This window comes from Puma concolor, chromosome A1 (assembly GCF_028749965.1).
Source record: "Puma concolor isolate L17-30 chromosome A1, mPumCon1.1.hap2, whole genome shotgun sequence".
In the NCBI taxonomy this organism is placed as follows: Eukaryota; Metazoa; Chordata; class Mammalia; order Carnivora; family Felidae; genus Puma; species Puma concolor.
Genome location: NC_141667.1, coordinates 89,655,339 through 89,681,897, shown reverse-complemented (window position 1 = coordinate 89,681,897; position 26,559 = coordinate 89,655,339). Strand labels below are relative to the sequence as shown.

General features: G+C 35.6%; 1 protein-coding gene across 7 annotated transcripts in view; it reads right to left on the bottom strand.

Moving 5' to 3' along the window:
* TMEM161B (transmembrane protein 161B) overlaps positions 1-26,559 on the bottom strand; it is a 72,748-nt gene that overhangs the window by 37,388 nt on the left and 8,801 nt on the right. For 3 of the 7 annotated variants that reach the window (XM_086697249.1, XM_086697225.1, XM_086697243.1), the window contains exons 2-4: positions 12,320-12,423; positions 3,634-3,698; positions 876-959 (exon numbers count right to left, since the gene is read on the bottom strand). Coding sequence is in view for 3 of the 7 variants with exons in the window: in XM_086697201.1 (XP_086553327.1) it covers positions 876-959; positions 12,320-12,423 (188 nt within the window). In the remaining 4 variants the exon portion in view is untranslated. Of the gene's footprint in view, positions 1-875; positions 960-3,633; positions 3,699-5,336; positions 7,028-12,319; positions 12,424-21,545; positions 21,893-26,559 lie in introns of those variants that run through there. The other 4 variants (XM_086697201.1, XM_086697218.1, XM_025924467.2 and 1 more) reach the window with 3 other exon arrangements.

The window sequence follows — 26,559 nt, the reverse complement described above, 5'->3', positions numbered from 1 at the left end:
GTACTTTTCTTGAGAATTCAATTTAAATAGAGATATAAAATTTTAAAGCTGGAGAGATCCTAGAAAATTACTAAGTTTGGTCCTTCCATTTCACAGATAAGTTTGGTCGTCCATTCAGTGAGGTTTATTAGCAGGCAGTTTTCTTCATAAACTTTAAATGTCAATATAATATGCAGCAACTGAATGGGACCTAAGGAGTTGTACTGTCTACCCCTTTTATTTAAAAAATACTGAATAGGGGCGCCTGGGTGGCGCAGTCGGTTGAGCGTCCGACTTCAGCCAGGTCACAATCTCGCGGTCCGTGAGTTCGAGCCCCGCGTCAGGCTCTGGGCTGATGGCTCAGAGCCTGGAGCCTGTTTCCGATTCTGTGTCTCCCTCTCTCTCTGCCCCTCCCCCATTCATGCTCTGTCTCTCTCTGTCCCAAAAAAAATAAATAAACGTTGAAAAAAAAAATTTGAAAAAAAAAATTAAAAAAAAAAAATACTGAATAAAAGCAAAACCTGGGGGAAAAAACAAACCAACAGGTATCTGTAAATGAGTTACAGGGTAAAGACACGGGCTATGGTTTTCTCCCCAGTCAACCCCCACCAAGTTTTAATATGATGGCTGTACTGTTTTCATAATTTAAACAAAAAGAAGAATAAAGTTAACCATTCTTGAGTAAAATATTCGCTTCTGTGCTTATATATTAAATTACTACATATTGGGTTTTTTTAAAGGGTAATTTAAAATTATGTTAGATCATGGATTTTGATCTCAAATGTATTAACTGCACATGGCATAAGCAGTAAATGTTCATTTAACCAAAATAAAAAATATATTTATATCAAATGTGTCAAATATTAACAATTTACAAACTCAACAATATAACTTACCTATCTTTTCTGCTTTTCCCTTTTTGCTGCTTCCCTGCAAGAATTCTTAATTCTTCTTCTGTAGGATGTTGATACCATCTCAAACTAAGAAAAAAAGAATCCTTTTAAATAAAGAAATTAAAATCACCAGAATTATTCATTTATGGTACAAATACTTATTGAGTTTCCTACGTGTGAAGACACTGAAGGGAACTATCAGGTGAAAAACTCTCATCTGAATTAAATACTACTGCTTAAGCCTTAAAAGGGTTTTGATTCAAACCCAGCACTTACCAAGCACTTACTAGATGCCAGACCCTGCAATGCTGTTTGTAGATATATTTCTTAAAACTGACATTGTATTAATATATATTAGGGCTATACAGGCTTACTATTAAAAGTAAACGGAGTGAACTTTGCAGGTAAGAGCACATTAGAATTTCCACCCACCCCTCATTTACACAGAAGTAATTGACAGTTGTCTTAAAAAGAATCCTTTGTCCTCAAAACTACAAGTAGTCTTTACTTTCTTATCCTCCCCTCCTTTACCTGGAGAATTCTGAAACTTTATGTGTTGAAGAATTAGAGTAAAAAGTTGTATTTACAAAACCCTTTAAGTTAGGGTTTAACTAACCAACAACAGGGTGTATTCACCTCCACCATGTAGTTAGAACACCCAAACAAATCACTTACTCCCTCCCAAGCACCCACCTGTTCATTCTCAATTTCCTATCTCACCTGAATTTCCTACCCACTACTTAAATTTGATATTCTAGTTTCATCTTCAATGTGTCCTCACCACATATTATCATTAATTCTGTTCTTTAACTCTTAAAATTTTAACTTCTCTGCTCCCTGTAAGAACTTTAAGTTCAGCACATGTCCCTCTCTAGCTCTATTGGCAACACTCTCTAACTGGTCTCTTTGTCTTGCCAGGACACTGTCCTCAGTGCATTTTGATCCCAACTTTAGTTATCTTTCCATAATGCAAATCTTATTAAGGTAAATGACTGTTTAAATCCTTTATAAGCGTCTTCTCAAGGTAAAACAGTAAGTGGCAGCTAGGCAAAGACTTTGATCAAGGCCCTGTTTTTATAAAGGAGAAACATACACCTAGTAGTGCTAAACCTTCCAATTTTTCACTTACAAAAAAATCTACATTTTTAAAGTAAAATGTCTCAATTTAAAAAGTTAGCAAGTGATTTGCTGTTTTTAAAAACACTGCAAAACTGGCAATTTGAATAATGACTGGATAGTTGATGATATTAAGAAATTACTGTTAAATTTTTTTAGCTGTAAAGATAGGATTAAAGTTATTTTAAAAGCTTATATACTTTAAAGATATACACAGAAATATCTATGAATGAAATAATATTTGCTACAAAGTAATATGTTAGGGGGAGGAGAGATGAAGGGGAAAACAGATGAAACATGTTAACCACCAGCTGTTAATTGTGATATGTACATAGGAGATCATAAAAATCATTATTCACTGTATTAGTCTGTCTACTCTTTGTATATGTTTGAAATTTTCCATTAAAGTTAGAATACACACTGTAAGGCTCATATGCGCATAGGATTTGTGACTTCCTATTTCCACAGACTTTGATGATCTGACTACTATCTACTTTACCAGACTCATCTTCAACAACTCCCCCTTGGAACATGACATTCTAGCTAGACTAAGTGACATTTTACTCTGCAAATTCTTTCATCCCTTGATGTTTCTGCATATATTCTTGTATCTGCTTATAAATATCAATGCCCCTATCTGGCAAACTTCTAGTTTACCTTTTACTATTTATAAGGCAAGTTGCCCTATGGTGTAAAAAAAGAATGTATCTGGTCATTGTCCCCCATTCTTGGCAAAGAGCTTCAAAAGTCTTTGGAACTTCCTTAGTGATAGGGAGTATCTTTGGTATGTTAATTTGAGGACTCTAAGTGGACCTCCGGATATCCTCAGGATGGTGACTGGTCACCAGAAATACCAACTATATGATTAGAGTGGGGATCCTCAGCCATCTGATCTACAAGAAGGGGAAGGGGGCTAGAGATTAAGTTCAATCCTGTGGCCAATTATTTAAAGTCATACCTATGTAAAATGGAATTCCAAAACACCTCTGGACACTGGAGCTGAGAGGAGCATCCTGGTTGGTCAACACAATGATGTGCCTGGAGGGTGACATGCCCTGACTCCACAGGGAGGGAATGCAAACTGCACTTCTTCCGAAATCTCCTCCTATATCATCTCTATAATAAAACTGTAATCGTAAGTATAGCACTTTCCTGAGTTCTAACTGTTCTAGCAAATTAATGAACCTGAGAGGGGTCATAAAAATGCCCCAATCTGTAGCCAGTAGCCAGTATACAGAAATACGGGTGGCCCGAGGATTCCAAGGACGTGCAGCTGGCATCTGGAAACCTAGGCATTCTTACAGAGAAATTGGTCTTTAACCCATGGAGTCTGTATTAACTCCAGGTAGTGTCAAAATTAAACTGCAGTTGGTAACAGACCAGTTGGATTAAAATGAAATACTCCCCTAACTGAAAGATCCTTAAAGATTTTAAGACTTACTTGTTATTGTATACTTCAAAACTAGTACAGTTACTGGCATATAGTAAGTGCTCAAAAAGGATCACTGAACCAAAATTAATTCAGTTCTCCCCTTAAAGGTTTTAAAATAAAATATATCCCAACCAAAAAGTCACTAAACTCTAATTAACATGGGTGAGGAGGCACTTCCTGAAATTTCGATTTAAGTCCAGAATTTTAACTTACAGTCGATTCTCGTTATTCGCGGTAGTTATGTTCTATAAAGTCGCCGCGAACACTGAACATTGCTCCTAGGGGAAATACAGGGTTAGGTTCCTGCGAGCCTCTGGTCACAACATTTTCATCAACCAATAAATACAAAACCTTGTTTTATGTGTGTTTAAGTTTAAAGACACCTTATTTAATATATACTGTTGATTCATTAACATTAAATTCACAGCCAATAGCACTGTAATTCACACCTGAACAAAGCTTATTTAATAACTATAATCATAAGTATAGTATTTCCCTGAGTTCTGTGAATATTTCTAATGCATTTTCTCCATAAGGCCCATCTTATGCCTCGAAACACTAGACAACCCCTCAACACCATGCTTGGAGGCCATTTTAAATAGTGAAATCAACAAAAAGCTAAAGCTAAAATGTGAACAACATGGTACTAAACAGACCACAAAAAGCACACTTGTTTATAATATGAAAAGCGAAACAAGGCCTCAGCTGGGAACGTGGGCATTGGGCCACTCAAATATTTTGCCAATCTGGATACATCTATGAATGATCTTGAAAGCACCACCAGTATGAATTTGGGGGGTTACAAATGAACTTCAGCAAGTAAGCAAATAACAAATACACAATCCATGAATGATAAAGATTGAGTGCATAACATTGAGAAGATCACTTATGCAATAACTCATTTATAAAGACTGAAATTAGTTGTTTGGCACTGAGGAATAATTGCTAATTATTACTAATCTGTAAAAGAACTCTTAGTATAGGAAAACTTAAATTACTTTTAGAATGCTATAATAATGAAATATTTTAAGATCCTTAACATTTTCTAGGACTCATTTTCTTTTTAAATATACTCGAGCTTGTTTAATCTCATTTTGTGAACCCATTTTTCTAGAATAGATTGCATTTATTATACTTCTTACTGGACAAATGGGTCATCTTCATCAGTAAAAATTATTGTTCAAAGCTGGAACCTTGGGCTGCTGGGTGCTCTTAGGGCCACTTCTAGTCTGTTACTCATGTATGTATCCATCCATCCATTCATCAGACTCTTATGGAGTCCCCTATGGTCAAGTACTCCGCTGAACAATGGAGATGTAATCACATACAATAAAGTCCCTGCTTTCTTGGTGCTTGTATTCTAGTTGGGGCAGAATTTAACCAAGTAAAAAATGACCAAAAAAAACCCGCCACAAGTTGGATACTATATAAAAGAACCTAACAAATGGTGAGAATGAGAGAGAAAAGCCTTAGGTTGTAGGTTACAAAGATCTCTCTGAGATGACATTTACCCAGCAACCTAAAGGATGAGAAGAATGGAGGGGAACAGCATTGAGGAAGAGAAGAGCATGTCCAAAAGCACAAAGGCATGAAAGAACACAGAAGGGTGCAGTAACCAAAAGGCCAAAGAGACGGCTACACCACATGCAAGGAGAAACATATGAGGGAGGCGGAAGAGATAAAAAGGGATCAGATCATGCACATCCTCCTGGGCCACAGTATGGAGTTTAGATTTTATGCTAAAATAATAGTCTCAAAACAGGATAGAGAAATAACTTCATTTACATTTTAAGACCTTTTTTGCTGCTCTGTGAATTATATGGAGGCAAGGAGAGAAGGAAATATATTTTGGACACTGAATCAACAGTGATAGACTAGAAGTAGGAAGTGGAAAAAAAACAATGAAGGATATCTACCTTTCTGATTTAAGGAAGATGGTGGTACATTTTCTCAGATGGAGTAGAACAGGAAAAATTATGAATCTGAACATGCTTGAGTTTTTAAGTACCTATGAAATATCAAGTGAAAACATCAAGAGGAAAACTGTATTTTCGAATCTAGAGCTCAGAGATAACCTGGGGTCATTACACAATTGTGGTATTTATGGAATCAATAGTATCACCTAAGGGGAAGATAACACATGGCAGAAAACTAAACAGTTATTAAGGAAGTGAGAAGTAGAGTTCATGAAGACAATGCATGTAACAAACTTGGCTATAACAGAAAACAGGGAAATAGGCCAAAACTAAGAAATGGACACGGGAAAGGCTTTGTTTTTTAAGACAGAAGAGAGAGGCAGGGCTGTAACTCTTCTTTATTTGTAGTTGCTGTTACTTTTAATAAGAGATCTTTAAAAAAAAAAAAAAAAAAGAAGCATGTGTATGGGTGTGTGTGCTAACAGGAATAATTCCCAATGGAAGTGAAGCAATTTACGACAGGGAAGAAAGGAAATGGCCAAAGGAGCAGTCTAGGTAAAAGAGGGAAAGGGGTAGAGCACAAATGTAGGAATTGGGGCCTGACAGACAGGACACCTCTTCCATGGGCCAAAATTAAAATATACAAACATTCTTTACAAATATAGAGGGGCTGCACAGGTAACTAGGGTTGTGGGTTTGGTGGTGAGAAAATGAGTGCAGAGCTCTGGCTTCAAGAGCTGAAGCTGAGGCAGGCATGCATACTATTTGAGGAGTAAGGGTTTGGGTTGAAAAGCTGTCAGAGAAGTGGAGCATACAAAGACAGCCAGGCAGCATGGAGTAGCCACCTAAGATCTGAAAATTCCAAGTAAAATCTAGAAGTACAGCTGCACAGTTTTCCTCAACAGTCAGTGCTTCGTACACAGTTGGATTCCATACCATATGGTTCCCTTGTACTACACTTTAGCTCTGGTCTCAGTTTTTAGTCTTGTCTTTTGCTATTAGTTGGTATTTCTATCTCAGCAAAATGACTCGCAATCTGCTTGTAACTGCTGCACCATGCCTTTCTAATATGGGCTTGGAAGACAGATATAAAAGCTAATTAGCTTTAGATTCTATGTAGCAGTTAATAAGAATGGTTACAAAAATACAATTAGAGAAAAATGCTTTGCATTAATGTTCTAAAATTGCACATACAATATAATCACAACCATGAGAGGAAAATATGAATAGAAAAGATTAGAAGGAAATACAACAAAATGTACACAGTGATTGTCTTTAGCTGATGAGAATACAGTCCATTACCTCTTATTTTCCCTTTTTATCAATTTATTACCTTTTTCTATATCACACGCATTACTGTGTTTGAAAGACGGGGAAAAACTTTAAAAAATAAAAGGTATTAAGAGGATCTCACTAAAAACTGAACTTCTTGCATTTAAGTTAAATGTATTAATCTCACTGTATTTTATGACATTCACCTTGGCTACTGAGTGGCTTTTTTTTCCACTTACGTTCACTTCACAAATTTGCGTGTCATTCAAATTGTCAGTAGTGTCTCAGAAATTAAAGCCAACCTAGGATTACACTCCACTCAATCACTGAAATATTTTTTAATAATTTTCTTGTAAATCTCTTACATAACATACTAACAGGCCATTATCTTTCTTACTGAAGTTCAACAGCACTGAAAAAATATGTATCAGAAAATGTATGTATATATACATTTATAAATGTATAAAATATATTGATGTAGACTCCTTTAAAATTTTAAACAGCAATGTAATTTAAAGCAAACCACTTCAAAATTTTTCAGAAGTAAAAATTTCAGAAATTTGAAATGAAAATCTAAACAAGAATACAGAAAAAGTACTGAGAGCAAGCTAAAAAAGTTTTAATACATAATCAATACAAAACTCTATTTCAAAACACAGGTCATATAGACACTTTCAGTCTTCATTTTAAATCCCAATAATTTCGACAAGTGAGAAAAAACACTTAAGAGAAAACAAATACTGCTTAAAACCTAGAAGACCTTTCAGCACAAGTAGCTAAAATATCGTTTGTCATACACACACACACACACACACACACACACACACATTATCTTGTTATTTACTGGAAATTTTAATAGGACAGCATGGCATTCTGGAACTGGGAGTTAAGATGACTAAGGCAAGGAGAGAGCAAGGGCTCAGGCATTCCACAAGGGTAGTAGCTGACTGTTTACACCTTTCCCTTAGGTCATAGGTCCCACCTACTGTGCATTTGAATAGTAGGTTTCTCTCACCAAAGGGAACTTGTAGATTCTTGGATCAGGCAACATGCAAAAGAGAACAGGCAAAAAGAATTAGAGCAACTGAATATGAAGGTGTTGGTACACTGTGCTCTTTACCTAATACAGGATCAGACAAAATCAGAGTAAATCCAACCATAATGTATTTTCAATGAGGGACACATGACAGGAAGTAGCAAACCAAAGTGAGAGCCTTCGGAGATAAAGGGGTAGAAGAATGCATAAGGTTTGAGCTAAACAATCAGGGAAATGGAAAGCAGATTCAGCAAGGAAGCTATTGCAGGGAAAAAAAAAAAAAAAAAAGCAAAATCCTACTTCCTCATGCAAAACCCACTATTCAAATGTACAAAGAATGTAACCTATCACTTACCTCTTCAAGAAAAGAGGGGCCAAGCAAACTTCAAAACAGAAAGGAACTTTAATTACAATAGAAAGTAGAGAACACTATGGCTACAATACAGTGGTTTGCTGGACACGATAAAGAACATCTTCAAATGATCTGAACGACGGTTAAAAGTGTTCCTTATGTTAGGGAAAAGCAGCTCAGACAAACCAACTTCCGATGATTTTTCCTCCCTTTGTGAAGAGAGGGGGTAATAGAGCAGTCTGAGAGCACTAGACTGTTCACCGTCGGGTTTTCAAAGTTAATAATACATGCTCACAGGTTACAGGCAGAAGAGATTTTATTACTTAAGTTCTTGTTAAAGCAGAATCCCTTCAACAAAATCTGATAGTCATATAAAAAGGCATGTAAAAAAAAAGGAGAAAAACATTTCTCAGAAGAAAAATATTTTTTCTATTAAAAAACCCTGGAAGAATGGAATACAAAATATTTATAATTTAGTAATGTGGGACAAATTTAATTTCAAATAATGAGGTAAGAAGTATAATTTGAATAGATGATATTTCTTAAACTCTATACTTAGCATGTCTGTGGTAATCAAAATCAATGGTGAGATACCTTTTAATTTAGAATAAAAGGTGGCTACGCAGTCACAGAAAAGCCAGAAGAATACAGTAAGTGAAGAGAAACCATACACTAACTATATATAACCTGTAGGATTAGCTTATAAAAGGCTAAGTATCACTAGGAACAAAAGGTAGAAAACAAATCTTAAAAAATTACTCTGTAAACTGCCAAAAGAAGTCACAACAATTGTAGAAAAGTTCTCCTCCACCAAATTCCAACTCTGTTCAAGTATGTCAGTTCCAGGACAAGGTCTGGAGTTGATGAGTGCCATAAATCAAATAAAGACTATACTGTGAACTGAACTTCAGGATAAGAAGCTTAGATCTGTTTCGTTTTTCAGTATGTGACTGTGAGTAGTTAAATGAGTTTTCTCATTCGTAAACACATTATCACCTACTGCAGAGAAGGACTAGACCCTCACCAATCTTGCTTTTACTTCCTAGGTACATTGAAAACTACATTCCCAGACACACTTGCCCTTTGGCCTTAATTAGTCACAGGGCCCCAGCCTATGGAATGTGGACAGAAATGATATACCGACTTCTGAGTGTGACCCCTTGCATCTCCTGAAAGATCCATAGCTTATTCCCTTTATTTGCCAACAGATACAACATCTAACAGAAGATTCCAAGGTATCAGGAGGAATACAAGGGCCACAAGACAGAAGAAGCCTAGAGTCCCTAAGTCACCACTGGAAAGACAGCTGAATCTTTAAATACCATTTTGTCAAGAATCTACCTTAAGAGCTGCCCAACAAACCCTTTCTAACTCTCCCATAAGACCCTGATTCCTGCCTGAGGAAACAGAATCAGAAACTTTCATTAGGTTCAGACATTGAGATTCTGAGGTCGTAACATACCCCAGTGCATCTCCTCTCCTAACTAATTCACAGTGTACAGATCCAAACAGCATAAGAGAAATAAAACTTTTGATCAGTATTAAGTTTTATAACATTGTAAAGGTAATTTAATGGCATTAAACAAGGCTAAAGACTATGCAGTTATTTTTTAAAAAACTAGAGATCTACAACACTAACAGCAATATATGTTATTTAACAAGAGCTAGAAAATTAGTGTTTTTCTAATATTAAAAATCAACAGGCCAGTAATTTATAAAGTAAAAATTGTTTATTGCTTCAATTGTTTATTTACTTCTTTAAGTAAATGGCAGGCTTACTCTTTAAATCAACATAATAAAATCCAATGGCACTTTAAACCCTCCATTCCAAAAGACACAGATTGATGAGAGATGGACATAAATTAAGTTATATGATACAAAAAGACAGGCCATAACTTTTAAGGCAAATATGAATATTTATTTACAATATGAAGATACAATACTAGTGGGACAAATATTAGAACGATATATACAGAACCTAAAAACAACTCTCTTCTGTCAGACTCACGATTAACCTTTCATGGTATCTACACAGCTATTCATTTGAATAGTTCTATTCAGTTGTTCCATTCAGTACAGTCACTCCCAAGCCTTCCTACACTATTCATAATTTTAAAAGTCTTCATGAGCCTTTCCCCTCAAATTCTTTTAAGCATGTTACAGATGATAAAGAATGCCCTCAGATCTTTCTCTTTAACTCAACAGCATCATATGGTTTAAAATGCAAACTGTCATTTCTGATCAATATTTCTACATAAGCAATTCACAAGGGATTTTACATTTTACCAATATTAAAACAGCATAATTTCATATCATTAAAGGTTGGTGAAACACTAATTATCCCAAAAGGATAAAATCAATGATCTTATTGAACACAGTTAGGCAACAACATTAAGCGATTTAACTTCATGACCTAAAAATTCCAGGATTAACATTAAAAAAAGATAAATCTTAAACATACACACATTAAAAAAAAAAAAAAAAAAAAAAAACAACGGAGGAAATGAAACAAGGAGTAACTATTTCTAGAAAATTCTGATTGCTATAGTTGGAACCTGATTTAGAATTAGAGACAGTGTTAATTAACACTACAGTTAATCGGTTTACAAAAGCAAATCAAGATTACAAAAAATTATCAACTTCATATTTATTTTTAAATGCTGAACTCTCCCTCAAATCTGTAGTATGTGTATTTACAAAACATGTAGTATGTATATTTACATCCATGCTAATATTTGTCGAAAAAAAACCCATTTTAATTATAATACATAATTCCAATATTAAGAGAAAAGAATTTGGTTTTCAATCTCTGAAGTTTTAGTTTTTACTAGTAAATGTAAGTTTCACAGAAACAAATGGAAAGCACATTATGTAAGAACAGGAAATTGCCTATACCCTAAAATGAGACAAGACTGCGAAGATCTTTGGAGCCAAAAAGAGATCTGGAGTCTCACTGGAGATTCATCATAAACAGAATCTATAAATATGAATTCTCAGTAGAAACGAGCTACCTTAACATACTTTTATCTAGTTCATTAAATCAGATTCCATTTATTTAGAATGAATGGTAATTTGCCCAGCTGATGTTTATCCTTTCATGATCTATGGAAAAGGGTTTTGATAAGCAAAAAAGTAAACAAGACTACACATTTAAAAACTAGCTACAGATGACTGACTTTTCTCTTATAAATAACGCTGACAGAGGTTTTAAAGTTTACTAAAACTTTAGTTATTATTTACTTTGCTAATAAAACATATGTTTTTAAATAGCCGTTCTCTCACATTCTGTGTGGGTGTGCACACGTGCATGCGCCAGCGGTCAAAAAAAATTTTAAGCAGTCTGAATAATATTTTTCTGTATTTAAATGGTATGAAAAGAAGCATAGAAAATAAATTCAATAAAGGAGATTTAAGCTTTGTGGATAGAATGACCTTGATCTAATCATAAAAGCTTATTATTTGTCTTGCAGTGTATGAAATCATTAGGAGGATAGGATCTATCCATTGTTTTCTAACTCCAAAAGGTCTAAACAAAAGAAACTAGACCTACAAATTAAGAGAATGCAGTTATTTACTGGAGATGAACAGTTAGAATAAAACTATAGTTGTGGTACCATATCTATAACTTACCTTTCATAATTACACAGGATTTTGGCATGTATTTCTATAGGTCATTTTCCTGCAATTGTCTCATATCCCCTATATTCAACTTCCTTACTTGTGACATTATTTTATTGTACACATATCAGCAAGGCAACTGAGCTCTTTTGTGGAAGGACTGGGAATAGTAGTAAGCTTACAGCACAGTAGACAAAATTAAAACCAGCAAAATAACTTTGACCTCTCCTTGTTAAGTTAAAGTTTAAAATTCTTTGCAGTAGAACAAAGAATCCCTAATTCTCATAATAAACTCTCAAATGAGTCATCAATAATCAAATATATGCTCTCAGTCATTTTCCCAACAATGGTAAAAATATTTAATCACTTCACTTTATAGTCTCCTCCCTGTGTTGACCAACTGTTTAAGGAGGTAACTATGGGAAAAGTGATGTGGTATTTTCAATGGCAATGGACAAAAAGGGACATGAAAGGGGGAGGACTGAATTGTTCACTATGATCCCATTACCTTTGTACTAAAAAAAATAAACTACTAATGTCTAAAGTAAGAAAAATAAGGAAGCTAGATTTTTCTCATAACTTCCCTTTGTCATGTTTTTAGAAAACAGGAATTCATGCTTAACTTCTGGTAAGTCCATCAGTCTGAGACTTGAACTAAAGAGAGATTTCAAAGTACCAGACACAGTCAGCCTAACCTTGCCTTACCTGCCATTACAGAGTAGCCATCGAGCAAGAGAATAGTGAGGTATAATCTTCTGCATGACACTGGCCATCACCATGGTAACGACCAGCTGTATACCTATCACACCCTGTATAAAAAAACACACAAACAAACAAACAAGTTTAACAATGAATAAATTTAGATTTGAGGACAGTGATGGAAAACTTTGTATACATTCCAAAAATTAGACTTTAAAAAAGATGAGTTTACAATTAAAATACATTATTATTCTGGCATTTAAGCATTCAAGACCACATGTTTAAACTTAAAACATTTAATCTCATCTCATAATCCTCTACAAAATTCCCCAAGGGTAACATCCATGTTAATAAAAGTTAAATGGGTTAGCATGCACATTTAAAATCAATTCCCAGGAAACGTTCTCCATTATTTAAGGGTATCCAAATGAAGTAAAAAGTAGTCGTTTTTTCCATCTTTCTCCAAACTTACTCTATTCAATACACTTAAAACACGAGCTTGGCAAGCTTTAAAAGGAGTATGACTACCTTTTACTTCTAAGGTGACAGTGAACAATTAAATGATTAAGTGAATGATTAAAGAGCATTAACCATATTAAGTGTGACGACAGAACTGACCTAAAAGTCACTACTAGAAAAAAAATTAACTCGTGCTGTCATCACCAACTTCCAGTGGGTGGGCCTTCAATAATGTCCAAAAGCCTCCTTAGTTTACTCTCATCAGTCCCTCCCTATTCTCTACTATAACGAAGTCAAAACCTTCCCCATCTCCACACTTCCAACCTCCCTCATCTTGTACTCACAAAGAAAATAAACACCATTAAATGAAAACCCTCCCTTTTCACCAAGAAGCTCATAATCATGTGTATCTGCACCCATCTTTTCCTCTACCCTCTGGAAATAAAGAGCATCTTCTACACAAATCCCTTCAAATGTGCTTAAGAGCCCATCCTCCTTTTGATTTTCAGGAACGTCAACCTCTGAATAGTTTACTTACTATATCTTCTAAAATCTCTTCTGTATCTGAATCCTTCCTACCCGCATTGTAACATCTGTAAGTCTCTTTCATCTTTCTGAAACATAACAATGATTTTCCCTCATTACACAGCCCTCCTCCCTAATATTCATAGCTACTTGACAAAAGACTTATTTCCAGTTGCTTCTATGTTCTTACATCCCCACACAGTTCCCATTTGACGTTCTGCTTCAGCCCATTCCATTGAAAGATCTACCATCAAGATCACCTCATCTTAACAAATTATCTTTCCTTATTTTAAATCTCAGCAGGATCCCACAAGGCCTACCACAGGCCTTCCTTTACTCACACCATGACAATCAATTCTTCATACTCCTCTTTGCTAGCTCCTCGCTCTATCCAAGCAGTCCAAAAATAAGGCTGAATTCCCACCTCAAACATAATACACCAAATAAGAACATAAAAATATAAAAATGTTTAAAAGAAGCAGTATAGTGTACAGGTTTAAGAGCATGGATTCTAGACCTAACCTGCCTGGGATAAAATCAGCCAACTAACTACTAGTTGCATGACTTTGCAAAGGTCATTTAAACATTATGTACCTTTATTATCTCTCCTATAAAATAAACCTATTCACTTAACCTACCTAATCAAGCTGTGGTTATAAATTATGCCTGATACAGAGAAAGTTTCATATGTATGAATACTATTTGTTGTTATTGTCATTGTTATTACCTCTATTATAACTCTTTTGAAGTTTTTATTTTAATTCTGTAAGAAAACTTTTTAAATTTCAAGGAGAGAAGGCTTTCAAGAAATGACAAGTCTCGGGGCCCCTGGGTGGCTCAGTTGGTTAAGCCTCTGACTTTGGCTCAGGTCATGATCTTGCACTCCATGAGTTTGAGCCCCACGTCAGGCTCTGTGCTGACAGTTCAGAGCCTGGAGCCTGCTTCAAATTCTGTGTCTCCTTCTCTCTCTGCCCCTCTGCCTCTCATGATCTCTGTCTCTCTCAAAAACAAATAAACATTAAAAAAAATTTTTTTTAAACTGACAAGTCTCCTGATTGAAAAAAAAAACCTAAAAACTAAGTTGAAAAAAATCAAATTTCATTTATTATAACAAACTGTGCCACCAACAGTTCATCACTGTAAGAAATGTAGTACTGTGGGGTGGAATGGTGATAGAGGGGGAGGGTGAACATGTGCAAGCAAAGGGTACACAGGAACTCTACACATTTCAATTAATTTTGCTGTGAACCTAAAACTACTCTAAAAAGTAAACTTTATGAATTAAGAAAAATCAAATTTCTGCAATAGAGAATGATATAAACAATGTCAAATGACTGGGAAAAGACATCTGTAATTCACATGACAGAGGGATCATTTCCTTATTAGATATTATAAACGGAGTTCTTACAAATCAGCTACAGTAGTCCCTCCACCAAATCAGTGGGAGGTATGTTCCAAGACCCCCTGTAAATGCCCAAAACCTTGGATAGTATCGAATCCTATATCCACAATGTTTTTTCTGTACGTACATACCTACAATAAAGTTTAATTTATAAATTAGGCACAGTAAGAGATTAACAATAGCTAATAACAAAACAGAACAATTACAACAATATACTGTAATAAAAGGTACCTGAATGTGGTCTCTCTCTCTCAAAATATCTTACTGTACTACAGTCACCCTCCTTCCTGTAATGATGTGAAATGATAAAATGCCTACGTGATTAGATGAAGTGAGGCGAATGTCGCAGGCACTGTGTCATAGCATTTGGTTCCTACTGACCTGACCCTATCTCAGAAGGAGGATCATCTGCTTCAAGACCATAAATGACCTTGGGTAAGTGAAATCATGGGAAGTGAAACAGTGGATGGTGGGGATGAGGAGGAATAACTAGTGTAGTAACAGACCAAATGCCTAATTAAAAAAAAAAAAAAAAAAAGAGGAAAAATATGTACAGACAAAAAAAGGAAGTAAAAGTGGTTCTTAAACAGGACGGCTTTTAAAATGCTTTTTAAACCTGCCTCAACTCTCGTTTTACTGTGGATATTTTACTGCCTTAAATTTTACCAACTGGGTTCAGGTTCAGACCACTTTTATATTCACCTAATATCAAAGGTTACATTTTTACCTTTCTACTTTCACATTTCCTATCACTTGAATTTACTACCCTATTTTCTGTGTAGTTTGTGATAGAAGTTCTGCAATCTCCATACAATGAATGCCATTACAAAGAATTCTTTCAGGCAGAACAAGGCCAAGAAATATATTAGCAAGTATGTCAGAAGGTTGGTCTATTTGAGATTATAGACTTAAAAGCAGAAGATAAGTTTTTAGTCAGGGAAAGTTTTGTGGACCAAGTGAACCTCAATCTAGTCTTTAAAGAAATAAGTGATAGTATCACAGAATCTTCAAGGTCATCTAGTACAATCTCTCACAAATATACATATACCAATTTATTAGAGTGTAAACTCCTTAATAGCAGAAATCATATTTTAGTCATATCTAGTAAGTGTTACAGGTATTAAATGGCATTTCAGAAAGACTGATACGGAAAATATATATGATGGAATGTGATGAACAGTGAAAGAGAGGTATTTTGCTCAACTCTCTCCTTTTGCTTCAAATCACTAAGCATGATATTGCTGATAGATGCAGAAGTGAAGATGTAAACCATGCAAAGGCAAAAACAAGTATCAGCAAACTGGATTGAGGATAATTAGAAATATGAACTGGGTTTCTACAATGGCCCAGACCAGAAATAATGAAGCTTTAAATTACAGTGGTATCTCTGGTACTGAGACGAGAAATGCATTCTGATATCTTTGTGCAGAACTCAAAAGTTTATCAAATATAGAGGCAAAGGAAGAATTAAAGAGAACCCCAAGAAAGGCAAACACCGCTCTCAATGTAGTAGCTAATGTTTGACTAAAAAATGTTCAAGGCAAAAATGTAACCTGAACACTATTCATTATGCCACGTCCACTTTTTCTTTCAAATAGATTTCTTTTTTAAATTTACTTATTTATTTTGGGACAGAGAGAGTGCACACGTGGGATGGGGGCAGAGAGGGAGAGAACCTCAAGCAGGCTCCCCACGGTCAAGTGCAGAGCCCAATGTGGGGTTCGATCTCATGAACCGTGAGTTCATGACCTGAGCTGAAATCAAGAGTCGGGACACTTAACAGTGTCCAGTGGCTCAGGGAGCCACCAAAGCACCCTGCCACTTGTACCTTTTTAAACGAAGCTAGAAATATTTTCCCAAAAGCTCATCTATATACTGTCCTAAATGTATTATTATATAAGTCAGTCTTCTTCTGACTTTCTAATAGAAGTCAATGAACCTTTCCTAGAATGTTATCTAATTTTTAGGGAGGGAAGATTATGTGGAAATGATTTCACCAAAATTATTATATTGTATGTTACCAGTTATATATTATCAATTTAATAGATTAATACTAAAATAAACTTTTGAGACATTACTATGAAATTAGCAATTATAGTGTACATTCTAGGGATTAATGTGTTAAAGTATAAAAAATATTCAACTCATTAACTAAGGGACACAACAATTTGAAATTTAGAAACAAACCATTCTAAAAATAAATAAATAAAAATCATTCTAATAACCTGCCTTCACTGCCCAACTTAGTATCTATGTATGCCTAAGTTTTTTCTTTTAATGTTTGTTTATTTTTGAAAGAGAGCCAGACAGAGCACAAGAGGGGAAGGGGCAGAGAGAGAGAGAGAGAGAGAGGGAGAGAGAGAAAGAGGGAGACAGAATCCAAAGTAGGCTCCAGGCTCCAACTCATGAACCATGAGATCCTGACCTGAGCCAAAGTTGGACGCTCAACTGACTAAGCCATTCAGGTGTGCCTATGTACACCTAAGTTTATACAAAAGCATGATTACTGAACTGTTTAACTTAAAAATAAAAATCCCTGAATATTTCTCATTTTTAATTAAAGACAATGATTAAATACATTTAGCCATAAACAATCAAATATTTCACAACAGAAAACTGTTAAACTGGGGAGAGATACAGTGAGGCTACAAAGTCCATCATGGCTCAAGTCTCAAACACAACCACTGGGATCAATGACTCAAGTAGCCCTAATGCTTTTATTAAGGCATCAAAATTTAACCAAAGTGATGGTTTCTGTCTAGATTCATTGCCAGTAGGCCCTGATTCTCTTGATAACCAAAAGTGGGAAAAGTTGTTCGTGAAATAGCTCATATGACCCAAGATGGGTGAAATACTACGGCAACTTAGGTTTCAACTTAAGATAACTTTCTATTATCTATTAACCTGAAGCCATGAAGAGCAAGACAAAGTTATTTGCCTTTAGTCTCTAGAAGAATAATCATTTCAAGTTTTGTCAGTAATCATTTCTGGGTAGGTTTAAAAAGTTCTTACCAAGGAAAATTAAACAACTCTCCAAGAAATAAAATATATCAAATATCAACATTTTATCTTGCTTGTCAATACAGAAAATAAAACTCAGAATACTGTGTCAGACTTAGTAGAATTGACGTTTTGTTTTGTTTCATTAAACTAGCTCTCCTGCTAACCAACTGAAACAAAGCACATGCTGTTTAACATTAGAAGGCATATTTGCATATATACTTGGGACTCAGACACCCCCAAACGATTTCAAGTATAATCTCCCTGAATAAATTAGAAGGGAGAAAAAGGAAAGAGGATATTACCTATAGAAGCTGTTTTTAGGCAATAGGCTTGAGCAAAGCTAACCTGAGTAAAGCAAAAGGGCCCACAGCAACCAGACAGACCACCCAGCTGATTGCAAACAAGCTCATTAAGCAACCCACCTCAAAATAAGTATAGGCCCTAACTGACCAATTACAACCAGGCACAATTCCTAAGATTACCAAAAAAGGGGAAATTCCAAAGTCCCCACATTCCCTCACTCCACCCTATAATGTGGCCCCTCACCAATGCCTGTGGCAGCCTCTGCTCTATTGTCCTGCCAGCCACTCCCTTGAGTGTATTCAGTAAACTTCTATCTCCTTATGCCTTGGATGAATTCTTCACTGCCTTGCCACCGGTCCCCATCCGATTGGGACACCCCACATTTGGTGGCCCCTCATCTGATCAGAGCACCCAACGTTACCCAATAACCTTCCTAATTTTTGTCTCTTGACTGTTTACATCTTTTACTGACAGCTAGACATGTTGAGATAGACTTAAGAGATGCTCAAATAATTTAAAGGTATACATTTTGTTATTTCAACCTAGATTTACATAAAACTTCAAATTCACACTTTGAGCACTTAAACTATCTCTGAGCAATTTACAAATGAGGAAATCAGGGTTCAAACAACAAAGATCAAAGTTAGACTTATCCAAAACCCAGACCCTTAATTTCCAACCTAAAGTTTTTTCCACTAAATCAATTCAGCCCATTCGATGAACATTTAATGAGCAACAAAGTACATGCGCTGAGCATTAGATCACTCAAATGCAATAGGGAGAAATAGCAGAGTCCCAGTCACCAATGAGCAGCCAGGGAACTAGGAGAGTAAAGGGACCATTACGATACAAAGTGATGAGAGGATAGGCAGAAGGTTCTGAGAACACAGTAAAATGAGAGAGAGAAAGAAATTATTAAGGGTAAAAACCTATGAAAGGGCATTTTGGATGTTAAAGCATGAGTCAAAATCCAATGAACTCAGCTTGAGTGAACGAGCCACCAGTGGTATCTACTTCAAAACTAAAGGGTTTAGAATGTAACCTAAAGGCAACAGGAAACCCATGAGAAGTAGTATGATCAGATCAGTATTCAACAAAAATTGCTAACCCCTCAGCACTAAGATAGCTAAGCTCAGGTATGACAGGAAGAACTGTGCTAAAGTCAGTAGCAGTACTGCAGGTATAATCTCTCTTACTTTGGTGATAAGAACTGTATATCACCATATATTATGTGACAAATTGGTTAGGGTCTCGGTCAAACAATGTGAAAAATGATACAAATCCAAACTATATCACTGTAGAAATTATTTATATCTATAAACAGGAAAAGCAAATAAAAATTTAATTTACAAGTACAGGCTATCTGCCTAACACATATCCAATATCTTGCTGGCTGTTATCAAGAAGTTGGCAAAGGAACTTTGTGTTTCACAGACTTAAATCCCAAATACTTAGCACAATGACATTTAGAATAGTTCAAGGCATATAATAGGGCATTTGATATTTGTTGAACAACTAAATGAATGGCAACACTGCAAAAGAATATGTCTTAACAGAACTTAAAATCCAAGATTATCATACTAGGTACCAAAAAATTAAGACAGTATTGCAGGACAAAATTGGACAGTACTATGAACAAAAGCTAGAGAAACTGAACAAACTGCATATGAAAGTTTCATAGGTGGGGTACCTGGGTGGCTCAGTCGGTTAAGCCCCCGACTTCAGCTCAGGTCATGATCTCATGGTTTGTGGATTTGAGCCCCACAATGAACTCCGTGCTGAGAGCTCAGAGCCTGGAGCCTACTTCAGATTCTGTGTCTCCCTCTCTCTCTCTGGCCCTCCCCCCACTCACACTCTGTCTCTCTCAAAAATAATAAAACAGCAACAAAAAAAAAAAAAAAAAAAAAAAAAAGAAGAAAGAAAAGTTTCATAGAGTGAAACCTAACATGGAAACTAATATCACAGAGATAAAGAGTAAAAGGGAATTCGAGGCTAAACGAAAATGTGAACAGAGAGTAACCATGTAACAGTGAAAATCTTAGCTCAACCAAAGCAGGCTTTTTGTTATAGGGCAAAGAACTGGAGGAAATAAAATGAAGACAGAATCTAACATTGTTGAGTCTTCAAAACCAAGAGGACACATAAGATCACCTTGGAAGACTTTTTTTAAGCAAACAGGATAGGAAGATGAAATAATGCCAGTAACATATAAGAAAAATGAGACATAGAAATATATTAATTAAAAAGAAAACCTAAGACTAAGGTAGAAGCAGTTCAAACTAAGAAAAAAAAAAAGATAAAGTATGTCACAAGAAAACCAATCAAACTTTGTGAATGAACATGAAGGAAAACTGTAGAATAAAAATGAAGACGATCTCAAAGATATTTTCAGGACATTTTGGTTTGGGTGATTGTAGAATCCCAGAGACAATGTGCATGAAAACTGCAGGAACATCGGGGCGCCTGGGTGGCGCAGTCGGTTAAGCGTCCGACTTCAGCCAGGTCACGATCTCGCGGTCCCGGAGTTCGAGCCCCGCGTCAGGCTCTGGGCTGATGGCTCAGAGCCTGGAGCCTGTTTCCGATTCTGTGTCTCCCTCTCTCTCTGCCCCTCCCCCGTTCATGCTCTGTCTCTCTCTGTCCCAAAAATAAATAAACGTTGAAAAAAAAAAATTAAAAAAAAAAAAAAAACTGCAGGAACATCAAGCCTCAGGCAGGCCTCCCAAGGACAGCAACTTAGCTACATTCTCAGCTTTTCAGAACACATACAAAAAATGCTTCACTGGTAAAACCAATCTACATGAAACAGACTGGCAATAATCAGGTTGTAAGAATTTTATCAACTAATTTACAGTGAAACATAAACTATCAAGTAGATCAGATGTTAAAGTACACTAAGTGTTCCATTCAATCAGTCTTAATGATCCTATGGAGGTCAAATAATAAGTAGGCTGCTTGGTGAGTAGTGATTGAGACCAAAAGGCAGCACTGAGGGATAGCTCATTCATTCAGTGCTGAATTTTAAATATACAGAATAGCTAGGGGGTAAAATACTCTCAACCCTAAATAGATATGGATAAATATGTTTAAATCTGGCTAAACTTCTAGACTTTCAACTGATAAAACTGCATTCCAATTGATATACTCTTTCCAAAGACAAAAACCTAGATAAAAACTATTCTATCTTTCAATATGTAAATACCACTGCTTTGGCTACAATCTAGTCTATTTTAGGTCTTGGAACCAATCCACATCTAAGTTCAAGGTTAGAGAATAACTCGTATCTTGCATCAGGTGTTTGTATCAAACTCTTACAGTGTTAACCACTCCTGACTTCCACCTACAAATAATATGTGATAAGTGGTATGGTAGAGGTCAGTGCCAGTGTTATGGGAGCACCCCAAGAAAGGCAGTGATTAAATCCAAGTGGGAGAGCTGGGAAAGACTGGTTCACTGAGGTGACATGTGAATTAGTGTTAAAAGGTTAAAGAAGTATCCCACTCTCACACAGAAAAAGAAAAAAGTTTAGACAGATACACCCACCTGTACAGACAGTAAATGGCAAGATCCAAAACAATGAGCAATTCCACATGCTTTAGACTTTGATAGGGGTTGCACATAATGGACTTTTCTTCAGGCACTCAGAAATAAGTTCAGGATCTTAAGACTGGAATGAACCAAATCCATTATATATATTTTGGAAAGATATATATATTTTGGAAAGGTAACTATGCCACTAAGTAGAAAATTAAAGTGAAAAGTAATTGGAAGCAAAGAGGTAAAATAGAAGCCATCTGAAATAATCCAATGAACACCAAAAAGCCTGAACTAAGACAGCTTCAAAAACAAAAGCAAAACCAGGAGCACCTGGCTGGCTCAGTCAGTGGAGTGTACAACTCCAGATCTCAGAGTTGTGAGTTCAGTCCCCCACTGGGCACAGAGCTTACAAGAAAGATAGACGAAAGAAAAGAAAAGAAAAGAAAAGAAAAGAAAAGGAAAGGAAAGGAAAGGAAAGGAAAAAAGAAAGGAAAGAAAGAAAGAAAGAAAGAAAGAAAGAAAGAGAAAGGAAAGGAAGGAAGGAAGGAAGGAAGGAAAGAAAAAAGGAAGAGAAAAACCAAAAAATTAAAATTTTTAGAGAAAAAAGGGAATTACGCATAAAATTATTAATTATCTCTGTAAGGGAAGTATCAGCAGATAAGAATAAAACTTAAGCAATTATGTAAAGATTAGATGGAAATAATGGACAAAATTATTCTTTGAAGAAACTGAGCAATAACAGGAAAATCTGATGGATACTAGAATGGTTGACAAAGAAAATATATTTAAAATATACCCTCATAAGGAGGAAAATAAAACATGCTTAAGGCAAAAGGGAAGGAACCAATGTTGGATGGGTGCTGAATGTTCTAGAGACGTGTTTGTGGGAATTTAATCACTTAAGATTCAGAAATAGATGAGACCAAAGGTGCAAGCTGAAAAAAACTTTATGAGATGTGTCCTACTGAAGAGAAGTACAAGTAGTGTAGAGATGTATTAAATTTAAAACCTGAATGGACAAAGTTTGAGAGTCTTTGAAGAATAAACAAACCAAGCTCAGGATCTTGGCAATGTGACTGAGAAGAGGTCTAGAAACTCAGGAAGAAAGGTGTGATATACATGTGGATGACTAACAGACTCAAGCTGGTTAAAAAAATAATAATAATAAAGATTACTTCTAATAGGTTTAAGGGCTGTATAGATTTAATCAAGATGAGAAACTCTTCCATATAATGCCAAAGCAGGTAAAAGCAGCCTTAAACAATCATTAACAAGCAAGGAGAATTCTTGCCAGTAGACTATTTCTAGAATCTTAGGGTTCATTATGCGAGCTACGCTGGTCCTTACTTAGCCCCAGCCCTTACAGACAGTTAAACAGGTCTGAAAATAAGAAAAGGAAAACTGTGCTGAATAAACAAAATGAAAATAATCAAAGGGTTTGATAGAAAACCAGCTAAAGAATAAGGTCACCTACTGATTTAATATAGATTTATTAAACGAATCTAATGAAATCACAGATACTTAACTATTCTGACCTACCAAACAGCAACTTCATACATCTCAAAATAATACTACCAATAGAATTATATAAATAAGAAGGTAAAATCAGAGAAAGAAAACTGTAAAACATAATTACCAACTGCTCTGATTTAAATTTAAGCACATAGGTTTTCGAATTTAATTGCTTACAGAATTTGTTTGATTTGCCACCATCGTGCTTCACAGCACAAAATGTGCTTTTAATTCCTTAAAGTAAAAAGTATGAGCAGAAATTTTTGCTATTTTCCAACTGAGAGTAAGAAATTTAATGTACTTTAAAGCCAAAAATCAAAAATTCTCAATAAAATACCTTGGTACATCCTTAATATCTTAATAACATATACAACATAGGAGGGGCGCCTGGGTGGCGCAGTCGGTTAAGCGTCCGGCTTCAGCCAGGTCACGATCTCGCGGTCCGTGAGTTCGAGCCCCGCGTCGGGCTCTGGGCTGATGGCTCAGAGCCTGGAGCCTGTTTCCGATTCTGTGACTCCCTCTCTCTCTGCCCCTCCCCCGTTCATGCTCTGTCTCTCTCTGTCCCAAAAATAAATAAACGTTGAAAGAAAAAAAAATTAAAAAAAAAAATTTAAAAAAAAAAAAAAAAAAAAAAAACATATACAACATAGGAGCATCCATGAATTTGATATAACTACATTCAAAAACAACTCCAGACTTATTGCTTAAGATGACGATATAAAACCATTCCTTGGAATTTCATTAAATTTATAAATAAACTTGAGAAGACATGTTTCTTCACATAAATTGGTAAGGCAAAGTCGTTAAAAAGTTGATGAAGAGGGGTGCCTGGGTGGCTCAGTTGGTTGAGGTTGAGTGTCCAACTCTTGATTTCAGCTCAGGTCATGATCCAAGGGTCGTGGGATTGAGCCTGGTGTCGGGCTCCACACTGAGCATGGAGCCTGATTAAGATTCTCTCTCTCCCTCAGTCCCTCTCCCCCACTTGTGTGCACTCTCTCTCTCTCTCTCTCAAATAAATAAAAATAAAATAAATAAAAATAAATAAATAAAAGATAAGTAAATAAAAATAAAAAATTCTCTTTAGGGATGCCTGGGTGACTCAGTGTCTGACTTTTGCTCAGGTCATCCATCATCTCATGGTTCGTGAGTTCCAACCCCACATTGGGCTCGCTACTATCAGTGCAGAGCCAGCCTCGGATCGTCTGGCCCCCTCTCTCTCTGCCCCTACCCCTCTCATGCTCATGCTCTCTCAAAAATGACTAAACATTTATTTAATTTTCTAAAGTATAATTTATTGTCAAATTGGCTAACATACAGTGTGGAATAAACACTTATTTTTTAAAAATCTTTAAAAAAATGTTGGTGAAGAATGCAATATTTTTAAAGATGGTAACAAGCCAGTTCACCTTTTTCTAAGACATTCATAAATGTTCCATTATAGTACTAATAAGTAACAAATAAAAGGTTCAATGGAAGACGGCATTCTTAATTGTAGTACTCTTCCTTAACTGTATTTTCTGACATTACAGAAAATACCCCTATAGATCTATATCCAAAGAAGCTATTAATTACAACTAATAAATTTGTATTTAGCATTTATAGATCATCAACTTCAAACCAATTCCTACCCATCCCTCAATATTCACTTCCCTTATAAAACCTTCCTTGTTAAAAAAAACAAAAACAAAAACATATACATCACTCCAAAACAGACTTTATCATGCTCAACTGTGACCAACAATTTATGGATCTCTTCTCCAATGAAACTACTCATCTCATTTCTTGAGCCCTAACCCAACTCCCCGGAAAGTGCCTAACACGGCAGGTTTTCAATATATATTGAATACTACCTTTTAGATGAAATAAAAGGATAAAGCATAAATTTGCCTACTGTCCTTCACTACATTCAATTCCTATGTGCCAAGCACTAAACTTTAGCATAAAAAAGAAAATTATTCACTTTAAGATCAAAAGACAATACACTGTATCTCAGAGAAAGTAGTCTGTTTCTATAAGATAATACTCTCAATTTAATGCAATTTAAGTCTGTGTTACAAATACTTTCTTTTAAACAAACTAAGAACGACAACTTTGGTAAGTACACTAATAAAACGTCATCAAAACAAATTTAAAATAAAAATTTTAGCTTAACTCTAAATTTTAAGCCACACACAAAAGCCAAGAAAATTTAAGGTGTACTCCTAATGGTAACTGTTGGAAAGATGCACTTACTGTAAATATTTTAATGTACTGAATAATTAACCATACTAGAATCAAAGAACTTCGCTGTCACTAATAACAGATAGACGAGCTAGCTCTCTCTGGGACTCACTCTTATCTACAAAAGATAGGAGTTGGCAAATGATCTCCAAGTTCTTAAAAGATCTTATTGTTGATGATTGCAGTTATTTTAAATAAACACAATGGATTAATGGCATTCACACACCTACCATTTCTAAACCATCGTCAAAGCCTGTGAAGTGTAGTTACTGCTGATAGGAACAATTATCCCTTCTTCATAAGGATTAAATGAGCTAACATTTATAGGAGACCTGAAAGTAAATCAGAGCTCCAAGCTCTGATGTAAAGGAGTATACCTAGCCCACTGCCCAGCATTCTCCCCTCTGTTAGTGGTTTGCAGGAATTTCTCTCAGGAGACTTGTGAATACCAAGAGTTTTACAATATTATTTTGTTTTGTTTTTTAAGTTTATCTCAGATACTTGGCCAATTCTACCTATTAAAGGATTCCTTTTCTTGATGATCTGAAATGTTCTTTTTCAGTGACTATCAAGAGAAAGAACTATGATGACCTTCAATACTTCTAATATGATTGAGAAGCTCTCTATCAAAATCAAAAGTACTCAATAAATAACAATCAAGTTAGAAAACAGTTGTTTAAAGTTTATTTATTTACTTAATTTATTTACAGAGAGAGAGAGAGAGAGACCGACCAGGGGAGGGGGGGAGAGAGAGAGAGAGAGAGAGAGAGAGAGAGAGAGAGAGAGAGAGAGAATCCCAAGCAGGCTCCATGCTGCCAGTTCAGGGCCCAATGAAGGACTCGATCTCACAAGCCATTAGATCACGACCTGAGCTGAAATCAAGAGTCAGATACTTAACCAACTGAGCCACTGAGGTGCCCCAAAAATAGTGTTAGTCTTAACCAACTAATGTTTCAGTTAGTTATGATTTAACATTATAATGAATGTTACCAAAGCTTTCTTATCTGTCCCTCCTGATTAGAAAACAGACTTAGTTTACAATTAATTCTAATTCTAGTTAGCATCTGACCCACCCAACCAACAAAGCTGTCTGGTAATAAATGATAAAGTGAAGCTTCACTGTCCTAATATTAATTAACCTAATACAGGGAAGGGAAAAGACAATAAGCAAGAATTTAAACTTAAGAAAATTCTACTAATAAATGTAACTATTAATAATGTAAAACTTTTCAGGAAAAAAAGTCATGGCTTCTCTTCTGAGCAAGACTATATTCAGAAACAAAAGACA